Here is a 13,037-nt window from a genome sequence, read left to right as displayed (position 1 = left end):
ATTCACCTGGTGGGGACACATTCACAAGTGCTCTTCATGTCAAATATTTTGCCCTTGACATGAGTCCCATTTTGTCCAGATAAGTGTTAGCATCATTTAGCATCAGAGGTAGCACTCTCTCCTACTGGGGCTGTTTGCATGTTGTTTCATTTCTGGTAGTGTTGCACAAGTGCTTTTATGCCTTATTTGTGTAAACGTTGAGTAACTGTTCACCTCGAGCAGCATGGGCTTAGGTTTGCTTCAAAGACGCTCGCTGGTGTTGCCTTTGCCCAGTCAGGGTTACTTTCCCTGGTGGGTTTGGGTGTCTGTTCTTGAGCGGCTGGCCTCCTGTGGAGGGTGTCTTTGACTCCTCTGTGAGGCTCCGAGTTGGAGGCAGGTAAGGTTTTTTTAGGGTGCTCTGGAGTTTGCATGCTTCTTTTATGGTGTGCTGCTTATGCCCTACTCGGCTTCCGTTCCCGGAGCTGTTTTCAGTGTCTGCTGCCAAGCGGCCTGCTTCACCTGGTGTCCCTGGTTGGGTTTCACTGTCATGGCCTGGAAATCCCCGGCGGGTCTTTGGTGTGATTCAGGTATACTTTATACCAGTATATTGAGCCCTCACTGGATACAAGTTTACAGGATGTACTGTACCTTGGTTTTTCCTACATGCCGAAGGTCATTCCTTCTGCAGGTTGCCTCAGGGTTTGTTTACATTCCTTGTAACTTTGGCTCCCTGCCTTTCCTTCATTCCTGTATTATGCTGTGTGGTGGCAGCTGTTAGCCTTTACCATTTTACCAGCAGCCATGAGTTTTGGCCCTTCTGGTGGGCCTTTCTACCTGGTGGCAGCAGCTTTGGTGGTGTACACAGGATGTGTACCATCTGTGCCAGGTGGTCTCTGCTTGCTGGAGTTTTTTTTTTTTTTTTCATTGCAGTGCTGGGCCTACGTTGTTGCCCCTAGGCAACAGTACTTAGTACTGTAAATAGATATCTGGGAGTTTGACAAAGTGTTATGGGTTATATTGTCAGGAAGTTAGTAAGTTGGCCAAGAGGGACCTCGATGAGTCTTAAGTACAAGCTTTGTCACTGGCAATGAGAAACCAAACAAGATACCTGTCCCATTATTCTCAGAAAGCTCAATGCATAATTTTGCTAGTGTATACCTATAACCTTTTATTATATTGCTCCCATTCCTCCTTTGATGTTATGCCTCCCCAACCTCATGAAAGTGGGAGATTGGGTAACATAATGATAAAGACGTGTCAACGTGTGTATATGTACTGTGAATAGGTTAACATTTTCTGATTTTTTTTTAGGTGATAGATATCCGTGACATAATACGATCCCAGAAGATAGATGCAATGAAGGACGTTTATATTGTACAGTGTTTAATGGAAACCGATTTATACAAGCTTCTCAAGTCCCAGGTTTGTCACATTTTCTCGCTGTTTCTTCCTACAAGTAACTCTACATTAGTAGTTCTCTATTACTAAACAATCTCATGAATGGTGTTTCATGCTCTCATGTTCAGTGTTGATGTAAAATATTTTTTGTTGAGTAAGCTGTTACAATCACAAAACTTACTAGACCTGTACTGTATAAGCAGTTTTAGCTTTGGTTACAGTGCATACAGTACTGATATTCCACCACCACTGCCATTTTCATTATTTTCATTATTATTATTATTCAGTCACACTGTCCCTTCTGGATTCTGCTTCGTTTTACACTTGAATAGGATACAAACTCACTTATCAACAGAATGGTCTAATTTTACTGAGATCACAATATTTCTCAGATATTATGAGTATTGGTTCCTTCCCCTAACCTTTATTTAGTCATGTTGTAATTTGGCCTTATCTTGTAGTCAAAATATTATCACATTACTCTTGTATTATATATTGTTAATCATTCCCATCGAGACACACCCAACTACTGCCAGGCATATGCCCACCCCCACCTCCACACCCCATCCATCCACCGTCAATCATATGTCCACCCTCACTTCCACCCTTGCCTACCATATGCCAACACCATTCAAAGTTTTTTGCATTGTGGAATGTGCCTGATATAGAATCCTGGGTTAGCTTCCTTGATTGGCTATTATAAAAATACATCTTGTTTACTTTGAACTTCAGTAAAGGTACAGCTTAATTGTCACACATCACCAGTACATAATGCTATGTTGTTAAATTTAATCCTATTTCATGGGCTTTCTTGTGCTTCATAAAAAAATTATATTTATATTTTTAGAAGCCCTTTACCATGTAAATCTCTCTTCATATTTACAATTTCAGAAACTGAGTAATGACCACATTTGCTACTTTCTCTATCAAATTCTCCGAGGCTTGAAATATATTCACTCTGCGAATGTTCTGCACCGTGACTTGAAACCATCTAACTTGCTGTTGAATACTACATGTGACCTGAAGGTAGGCCTTCCTGTTTGAATATTATTCGTCAGCTGGATGATCTGTGTTTATTTAGGTATCACTCGACACACTCACATTGTCAAGTTTAAGGTTATCTGTTACTGTTAATGAAATTTATAATATATAGGGAGTTTGCAGTGCATTACCCCTACCATTTTCTTCTGATCAGTACAATGTCAGCCTTGCTTCTTGCAGGGTTTTTAGACGAGTCCTGATGGTTCAAGCGATGTTATAACTTCTCACTCTGCATATCCCAGCTCTTAGTTTATCCCCTTATTTCTTCGCAGTGTATGCTTGTCATACTGACTTGGTACTCTCTCCTGATTATTACCTGTACCTTGCAGTTGATAGTTTATGAGAAACTGTACCTGGAGCCTTAGGAATAGAGGTGAGGGGGCTTCATTTTATTAAGGCTTACGAACACACTTCGCATATGCAACCCTCCCCTTAATCCATGGCCTTTTTGGTTAATGTAATGTTATATGATTTCTTGGGATATTCATCTGTTTTTAGTGGTTCACGTTAATATTAAAAGTAACTTGGTATATCGATTTGAAACTTTTATTACTTTTTTGTGACAATAGAAAAACAACTTTTGTAATTAGATCATGTGCACTGTGGGTACACAGGGAATGTCCTCAGTATTTATAACATGAACTGTTGATCTCAAATATTTGGCAAGCAAAAATCATTTACTACATACTGACTGTAAAATATTTAAATTGCTGAGAATTTGCTCTAGAATGGGGGACAAGATAAATGTCACATCCTGTAATCCATACCTTTCATGGAAAAAACTTGAATATCAGATCCCTAATATGCACAATAAAATTATAACATACTGTAGTGGAAGATATAGTAGGAAGTGTAGAATTGATACTCTGAAGCATATAGCACAAGAGCAGAGTACAGTAGAGCATGAGCACAAGTGTAAAATGCTATAAATATCCGAGGTCTTTGACTTTTCAACTTTCTGCCAGCAAATTTAAGAAACACTGCTGGAACTAAGGTTAAAGTTTTCAAGAGGATAATAGATAGGCTTCTGCAGGAAGTGCCAAGTGCAGGGTTGTTATGGTTATGTATATCAAAGGCCTGTTGTCAGCTGTCAATAACAGTATTACTGTTCAAATCACCGTAAGATCTTGTCCCTGGGCATGACTGGGAGGAAAAGAAACCTAAAGATGTGATACAAGTTAAACCATAGGTAGTGTCTCCTGACAATGGGACTACTGTATTAGGTGTCCCTGGCAATGGGTCTACTGTATTAGGTGTCCCTGGCAATGGGACTATTGTATTAGGTGTCCCTGGCAATGGGACTACTGTATTAGGTATCCCTAGCAATAGGAATAACTTTTAATTATGAAGTACTATACAGTACCACATTTATATACAATATTTATGTTTTGCATATTTTTGATGCCGTAATATTTTTCAGATCTGTGACTTTGGGTTAGCTCGAGTTGCTGACCCTGAGCACGACCACACAGGTTTCCTAACAGAATATGTCGCCACACGCTGGTACCGTGCTCCAGAAATTATGCTCAATTCAAAGGTAAGCCAATCTTCAGAACAGAGTTGTAGTTAATTTAAGGTGGATGTGTGTGTCTCAAAGAGGACCTCAGTTTGTATCGTGAGGAAGGTGGGACAATTATGCACTGTTCTGTCACTCATTTACCACTTGTTCACCACATGGCACCAAGCCACTTGGGCTGGACGGTAGAGTGACAGTCTTGCTTCATTCAGGTCAGTGTTCAAAACCCAGTTGTCAAGTGTTTGGGCACCATTCCTTTTCACCCCCTCCCTGCCCCATCCTGTCCCAAATCCTTATCCTGATCCCACCCAAGTGCTGTATAGTCATAATGGCTCGGTGCCTTCTCCTGATAATTTCCTTCCCTTCACCACTTGGCAGTAATTGTGGACCTGGAAATACAATGATTAGCAGATTTCTAGGGAAAATTTGGCACTGAATAACCGACTGATTGCTATATCTGGCCCAATGCCTAAATCCCAACATAACTATAAAATCCATTGCATTAGCTGCTTCACTCCTATCTGTGTATTGTCTAGAAATAAATACAAAAGTTTAGAGAGATGTCTTATGTATTCCGCTCAATAGTATTTATCCTTTAATAGTCACTTGCAAAATTTTTACTTGGTCTAGTTATTAATGCCTGAATGTCTCTTATTCTCCACTGTCAGTTGTCGTAGTTCATCATTATAGTCTGATAATAACGTGCTAAATTTTAATTTATTTCATTAAACATTGTTCCTCTTAGCACCATGTTATGTCAAGCCACAAACCTTGTAAGTTGCATTTTTCAGGCACTTGTTATGAGAGAGCACTTAAATTACAAATATTTGGCTTAAAAAAAAGAATTAACAAGACTAACACTTTTTGTACAGTGAAAAAAGTTTTTATTCTCAATGTTTAATGCTCATTTTATTGTACATGTACTGTATTTATTATCCTGATAGATTTTTTTATCTTTAAGCTTTTCTTGAAATCTTTGTTGTACAACTATTTGTATGAACACTCATTCCTGTATACAAGTTGTGCAAAGTGTGATTAGTAAGTTGCAAGTGTGGCATCACCCCGGGTCTTACTCCCCCTCTCACCTGTGCCACTGTCCACTTAAGGGGAGCACCTCAGCCACTCACGAGGAAAGTGTCCCAATTCAACCTTGCAACCCCGTAGCAAGTGAGGAAGCTGGCAGCTCCTGGGTCTCCAATCTTTGTAACCACAGATGTGTATACCTCTAAATGTTATAAAAAAAAAACTAGGTGCTTTCTTGGCTATTTACATGGGGAAGTATGACTTTCTGGTTTGGTGAGGAGCGTATTTAGGTGGTCCACGTAACACAAAACAATATTACTGTATTACATAAACAATGAAGTTTTAAATGTTATATGGCTTGCATCTCATTTCTTAAGCGTGGTCCTGGTGCACCAGAGATTTGTTTTACATGATCAAATGGTGAATTGTATGGGATTTTTACTACAGTGCCTTGGAGAAAGTATGAAATAAACTTATTGATTTATTTAAGCAACAAATTCTGTGGACCAGACCCTCATTGTGAGATCATGATAATGAGATGCATCAAAAATTTTTGTTCCTACATGGCTCTGGAGAGAAGTGATGAGATTGCCTTTGAGTTACTAATCCCTGACTGACTAGATATGGGTTCAGGTTGCATCTTTCACATGCAATTCAGTATTCAAACAAGTCTTGAAACTTTTCAGTCACACTTCATATACTGCACTTCATGTTCTTTCCGAATATTACAGCTGTAATCATTTTATTTCATTAGTTTATTGTATATTTACAGCACTTCCCAAATATTTTCAGGGCTACACCAAGTCGATTGACATTTGGTCGGTGGGGTGCATCTTAGCGGAGATGTTGTCAAACCGTCCTTTGTTTCCTGGCAAGCATTATCTGGATCAGTTAAACCACATTCTTGGCATACTGGGCTCTCCGTGTCAAGAGGACCTTGATTGTATCATCAACGAAAAGGTGCAGTGTTTGTATACTTTAAAACCATTTCTATAACTGTAGTTTAGAATATATCTTTGTCCTGGAGTCAGTATGGTTGGTTGCATTTTCATGATTAGGTATTTCTGATAGGTATGGCATATGGTTATGCCAGATCTTTTTGTTCCAAGTGGTGTCATTGTCTTGTAACAGCTGAAGCTATTTTAAATAGCTGATTGTATGGAAGGCTGTGGCATACGCCCTTGTACAAAATTTGCAGTGACAGGGTAGTCGACCTGACTTTGGGAGCATGGGTCATCTCTCCTGGGATTTAGGGATTAACACCTTTAGAATACAAGATGGCCATCTCCTTTTTTTTAAAGCAACATATAATGAATATGTCAACGAAATACAGTAATAACTAATTTGGTATATGTATGTATGTTACGTTTACATGTATGTAGAATGAAGGTTGAGAATAGGGTTGTATACAGGCAGAGAAATGACGGCATGTGGAGGGACTAGTTTGGGTTCCGGATGACTCACCATGTCAAGGTCACGCGGCCCAGTGAGTGACCACATTAGTAATTCACAAAGTTCAAATTCAGATCACTAGCCAATATTGTAATTGGAAATAGCCTTTTCCTAAGATGCCTGTACAATTACCATCAGTTTTTATGAGAATTCAATCATCTGGGGTTTGCCAGTAATTAGCATTAGTTTGATCAAGTTAAATCCTGCTTAGAAAATTTATTAAACCTGGCGAAGTAATACCCGATAGCCTCCGTTGTGAGGAGAGCTAGGCATGATCAGTGTGGATTTGGGCAGCAACTGAAGAAGTCAACCATCCTCACCTCTCCAGAGATCAGCACTCCATCGGCTGGTCTTCATAGTTAAGGTAAAAGTTGCAGTGGAGTTAGTAATCTCACATCTGCCTCTATAGGAAAGTTAATTTAGGGAATGATAGCTAGGGAGTGTTTCCAATTATTTTATATTTCTTAGCTTTTGGTAATGAACTCTGTTAAGATTTTCTCGTTTCGTATTTTTGAGTTACCTGGTTGATGGGGTTCTGGGAGTTCTTCTACTCCCAAGCCCGGCCCGAGTATTACCATGAGTGATTTTACATGTGATGGTCCTTGCCATTTGGTCTCCACGAGTCTGGGTTTATTTGGGTCGCAAGCCTAGCCCAGTTCAAGAGTTTAATATATCCCTTTGCTTTGTTTGAGTACACTTAACGTAAATTCATCCCCCCTTTTCCAAGTAATTTGGGGATTAAGCCCCAAGGGTTAAATGATTGATTAATTGGTCCAGACCCCGATTAATTGACAGCTTTGGTTACTGGTCTGGTGGTGGCGGCGTAAAGAGATCCTTGAGTTTGCTAGAAAACCTAGTACGACGTCACATGGCTGTAGAATCTTAGCTGATTGAGCGGCTAAGACCATGTGGCGTGGGACTCGGCTGAGAGTTAGCTCTGGGGTCCTCTGGAATTAAGTTTAAGCAAGCATATTCACGGACAGGGTAAAGGACAGAGCAGAGCTAACACCCCGTCCCGTGTTAGTCTTTTGAGAGTAATTTCTAGCTCTAGGCCCCTGAATTCTATATATTTGTATTTGGTGCTTTTTCAGTTACTAATATTTAAGTTCACTTGTATTTTCTCTTCAATCTGTATGGATGGAGATGGCTTCCATAACTTCTTTAAGTGCATTCCACTTGTTGAGCATTCACACTAGCATTTCTTTGCACCTTCTCAGGCTCATTTGCATTTCTAACTTCCACCCATGTCCTCTTCTCCTATAGTCCCAATGCCTTATATCTTATTATCCTTCAAATGAAAAAGGCTGTTACTGTTCAACTTCTCTCTTCCCACGTCATATAAATTTATACGATGTGGGCATAGATCACTAATTCCTCTGAGCTTCAGTAGTAGTCAGGGAGAGTTAAAAATTCCAGTTTGGCAGCAGGCTGCTGCTTCTGGAAACTTTCCTTATTAAGACCACTCAATAGCTCGGTCAATAGAGCTTCGGCCTCACGTGCATCAGGTCCACTGTTCGAATCTCCTAGAGCCAACGTGAATGGAAATTTCACTGTGCTTTGCAAATTACCTGTTCGAAAAGTATGAAAATTACATTTCTTTAAACAGTAACATAGACCAATAATGTGTGCACATTTCCAAATAATTTATTTTATTAATATTGAAATTTTAATAAGGAATGTTGAGAACAATTGATATATTCATCACTGTCATGCAAGTTCTGTTAAATCACATTTTATTTTGCATCTTTACTCTATCAAATTCATTTGTGAACATTTTGATATCAAATATATAAATGTTATAGTAATAACCCAAAAACTTACTGGGGAAGCTTTAAGAGGATAGAGAGTTAAGATCTCGCTGAGCGGGGTGACCCTGAGATGCCTGGAAGACTTGTGGTCGTGAACACACAGGTGGACTGGAACCTTAAAGTATCGCATCCCTTCTCTCCTAGTGTATCTTGGTGCTCTTATTGTAGCATTCTACCACTCATCATTACTACCAACCTTGTGTCCATCCCACCTCACTCATCAATACCAACCATGTGTTCATCCCACCTCTTCACTACCATGTGTCCATCCTACTTGCACTCAACATATATCCACATTATTCACAATATTTCTGGCAGTATTGTGGAATATCCCTTGCACAGAAATTGGGAGTGCATTGCCTAATTGGCTGCAATAGCAAAAACATCTAGTTAAAGACCGGTTAATTTACAGGCCAGAAGTTATCTGCAGTCTTTACCTTACAAGCCAAAGGTTCCTTGGACAAAGCTCTACCCTAATGCAGATGCCAAAGCATTAGACCTGTTAGACAAGATGCTGACCTTTAATCCTCACAAACGCATTACAGTTGAAGAGGCACTTGCTCACCCATACTTGGAACAGTATTATGACCCTGCAGATGAGGTAAGTGGAATTCAGTATATACCCAGCATAATGAATAGCATGAATTATATAATGTATTATGTTTAAATAATGTTCTCTCATTTTCTTAATAAATGCGTATTCTATTTCCATCCTTCCGTATTATTATGACATTTCTGTTAGATTATTAAAAACTTGTGCAGCAGGCTATTGTATAGGTTTTAAATTCCAGTGTTTTGTTTAATTTTTTCAGCCTGTTGCCGAGGAACCTTTCAAATTTGAAATGGAACTTGATGATCTACCAAAGGAGAAACTCAAAGAATTAATCTTTCAGGAAACAGTGCTATTTAAACAACGAATTGTTGTTGAAACACCTATGCAGCAAAACTGAAGAAGATAGGATTAAGAAGTGTTTTGAGTAATGAGGGGTATAGTATGACCAGGCTAACTTCTTTGGGAGGACACTCATTGAAATGTCATTAAACTCTTGGCAAGCTAGCCTCTTTGTTGAAGGTTCAAGTAATACCAGGAACTGTGTTGAGTCTTGACAATGAAGAATGCAATGTTTAGGCCATTGGAGATTATTTGCTCTTGAAAACCCCTTTCAGGTTTATGAGGAACCTGAAACAAAGGCCATGATTTCTTTGTGACAAAAATAGGAAGTGCCTCACTTTAAAAGTCATTTAGGCAATATGAAAGACTCTTGAGTATTTCATCTAGGAAGTGAGCTTGCAAAGAGTTCATCTGCTATGAGCATCGTAAAAGGTTCGATGCCAGTTTGTAGACACAGAGGACAAGATGTTTAATGACTTGTAGTGTCAGATTCTGAGGAACTCTCCTCCAAGAATCTAATCACTACTTTCAATCTTGTGGCACTTTTACTGAACATGTGTGTGTCACATATGGCTGGTAATTGCTTAAATTTTTAGACAAGTTCAGGTTACATGTGTTTTCAGAAGCAAGGGACATAATCCTCATTAAGTGATTTCTTTCTAGAGTAACAGTGGTGTTTGCTTATTTGAGTGGTATTGTTTGTATGCTCCTCTTGGACAGTCAATGCCATGCTACTTTAGAAATTTGTATGGTGATGTACAGTAATTGCAAGGAGGTTATTGTTAACCTTCTTTGGATGCCTACTACTATTGTTCACAACCCTTGGAATGTGGTTGTTCAGTGCTTCTGGATTTTGTTTCCTGGTGAGGGAGGGAAGGCTGGGTTGTGGAAGGGAAATGAAAATTACTTAATTATTTTTGGAAAGCTGTTACTTATATAGAATACTGGGGTTGTAATGTAAAATTTGTACTACCTTTCTAATGTAATTCCTGCAATACTAGCCACTTACATGTCAAGACTAGGAACACTGTGTATATATATATATACTGGTATATATGCATTCCAGCCAGTCTCGCTCCCTGATAAATCGGTGTTATAAGGCACTGCTGCTTATGATTCAGAGGAGGTCATAAACATTGAGATTTATTCAACATTGGAAATACTGTACTAACTGCCATTTTAGCTAAAAGTCAAAGGAAGGGATGTTTAAATGTTAAAGGTATAAAAATATTTTTTATCTGGTGATGTCAGTAGTGTTTTTAATGAAGTCTTGTGCTCAACTGATTTATTCTTACTGTATTATGTTGTTCTTAAAACTACTAAAAGACATTAAATATACTGTTCCTGAGCACTACCCAAGAGATACAGTGTTGACATGACTATCCTATGACAGGAGGTTCTCATGATACCTTGAACTGTATGCGGATCCATACAGCATAGCTAATTGCAGTATTTAGGATTTGGTTCTTGGGAGATCCTTCTTTACGCCACTTGTCTTTTTTTTTTTTTTTTTTTTTATTGCTCCAGTTTCTTTAGCACTTGTAAACAATGGCATTCATAATTTAGTTTTCAAGTTTGTTGGCTATAAGATTAGTATTTACATGTCATATCAACCTGGCACCAAGAAATGTGAAAATCTTTGGTGGGTAAATGAACCTTAAAATTTACTTCTACTTATGCCCATATTAGAGTATGATGTCTTATTTTGGGTTGAATATATCTTTTTATTTTTTTTCTATAGGGGGTTTAGCATTGTATTTAATGTGTTGGCTCGAAAGAGCATTTCTGATATTAAATGTCATGAATGGTATTTTATGACTTGGGAAGGATATGCAAAGTGTTGATCATTGATCACATGTCAGGGATATACTTAAACAGATAAGAAACATTGTAGGGAGCAAACCTTTCATAATGAGGGCAGATTTCTGTAACAAGCATATCATATCCCAATATTATGGACAGAGGTCCAAGGGTACAAGTTGACTAGTACCCAAAGAGCTGTATTTAGACAGCAGGATTTATTCAAGAGTCATGCATTTATAATTTTAGCTCAAGATTATTATGTACATCTCAAATTTATTCTTTTATTTTCCAAAGTCCTACAAAGTATCCAAGTTCTTGAATTTTATACAAAACGTTGAAAAATATCCTGCATCTGATTTGTGAGTTTGAGAATTTTATGTGGATTAATTTGCTCAATGTTGACAACTTTGAGGTCAGTTTTTTTTCCCCTATCTGCTGTCTACCTTGTTGATAGCTGTTGATTTTACACTTGAGTGAATGCCAAGAAAATAGCCTACAAACTGTTGCAGATAAACAGTATCAAAGTGCAGTTTGGTGATGATGGTCTTTTCCTGTCTATGGACATTTCAAGCTCATAGTCATGGTAAGTGTGACTGTATGTGGGCATAACTGTTCTGTGTCATGTTATTTGTATCATGTTCCCTCACTGTGGGGTGATCCATTTATTAGGTCAGAGTGGGTACATGTAGTCTTGACGTGCCAGTAATGACAACTTATTTTTCTGACGTCAGTGTGCCATAAGGAGTTCCTATGATCGTATCAGGGATTCATAACAAAGTATATCACGCACTTCCAGTAAAATGTCATAATTGCCAACATTTTGTGGAATATCTATGGGTATTAAAAAATGTCAAAACACAGTTCGAGATATTGTTTTTTGCCCATTTTCTATGAGTATACAATTCATGGTAAGCACAACATGAACATTGTGAAATGGCTACTAATAACCTACAAAATGGGTGTAATTATAACTTTTATTCAAGATTCTGTGTTTCGATCACTTTATATTGTTATCTCATTTTTGTTTAGGCAGTGTTACTATTATTTATTTTTAGTTTACATTTTACTAGTTTCATACAAATTTAAAGGAATTGTACAAATGTTCTTAAGCATAAATGCTTTATTTATAGATGTAGAATCATAAGGTCACTTACATAGTTTGTTGTGAATAAACTTACTAATACTCTTCATGTTTTGGGTAAATTTAGTTTACAGATGCACTAAGGATTATAAAGTTAGTATGCTTTATAATAATTGTTTTCTTTTAGCTTATTAAATCCAATGAAGTGCAAGAATTCTCATATCACCTTCCAGCCTAATTCAAGGATCACCTCATGCAATGTTAATAATGTGTTTTTTGTGGGAAGAATGTAGGTGTTTCTACCCATAGTTTTATGGAATAGGGAGGGGGTGGGGGTCAACAGCTAAAATCTGATATGAAGATATTAGTGCAAAGAAATGCACTTGTTTGAATTATGGTTTTGCGATTGAAAACCAAAGTGTGATTATTTTCCAGTGTCGATTGTTAATGACATTACACTGCAGATTCTAAATAAAAGTAAAGTTTTTAGACAATAGATGAAGTTAGATGTTGGGTAATCCTTGTGGCAAGATTAGAAAAAAGAAACCTGAAAATATTTGTGTAATGAATCAATTGTTTTGGTTTTAGTTCTTGCCAATGTTTGTCACTTCTTACTACTAATAAACAATAACAAAACCCAGGAAAAGATGGGTTTTCGAGTTTGGTGAGGCCATTGACCTGTAGTACAGTATACAGCTTTCTTAAAGAAATCTGTGAAGTTGGTGGTGGTTTTTCACTTAATTTATATCGGTTCTGTGTTCTGCTTAAAAAGCATAACCTTGCCAACCGGTCATTGTTATATACATACTATCCAGGAATGGTTAAGAATTTTGTGGCCGAGCATCCTTGGAAAGGTGCATTTGGCAATTAGTCATCAGTGTACCAGTCCCGTAAAATCTTTATATGGCCGTTTGATATGTGAAATTTGTGGAGGATTTGCCGTTAGTAAAAAGAAATTAAATGTGACGTCTGACTTGTTAATTGATATACTGTATTGCCTTTCAAGTATTTTTAGTGTTCAGTGTACCATTAGAGCATTGTACA

The 13,037-nt window shown here is 37.9% G+C and overlaps 1 protein-coding gene across 1 annotated transcript in view; it reads left to right on the top strand.

Moving 5' to 3' along the window:
* rl (Mitogen-activated protein kinase rl) overlaps window positions 1-11,772 on the top strand; it is a 25,502-nt gene extending 13,730 nt beyond the window's left edge. Inside the window, exons 3-8 of the mRNA XM_045751238.2 lie at window positions 1,291-1,401; window positions 2,269-2,403; window positions 3,839-3,955; window positions 5,750-5,917; window positions 8,630-8,818; window positions 9,030-11,772. Coding sequence (XP_045607194.1) covers window positions 1,291-1,401; window positions 2,269-2,403; window positions 3,839-3,955; window positions 5,750-5,917; window positions 8,630-8,818; window positions 9,030-9,167 — 858 coding nt within the window. The 3' untranslated portion in view covers window positions 9,168-11,772. The remainder of the gene's footprint in view (window positions 1-1,290; window positions 1,402-2,268; window positions 2,404-3,838; window positions 3,956-5,749; window positions 5,918-8,629; window positions 8,819-9,029) is intronic.
* Window positions 11,773-13,037: the final 1,265 nt, after the last annotated feature.

The sequence above is a fragment of the Procambarus clarkii genome, chromosome 23 (assembly GCF_040958095.1).
Source record: "Procambarus clarkii isolate CNS0578487 chromosome 23, FALCON_Pclarkii_2.0, whole genome shotgun sequence".
Lineage (NCBI taxonomy): Eukaryota > Metazoa > Arthropoda > Malacostraca > Decapoda > Cambaridae > Procambarus > Procambarus clarkii.
Note: the sequence above shows the minus strand (reverse complement) of the source record. Positions and strands in the feature narration are given on the sequence as shown.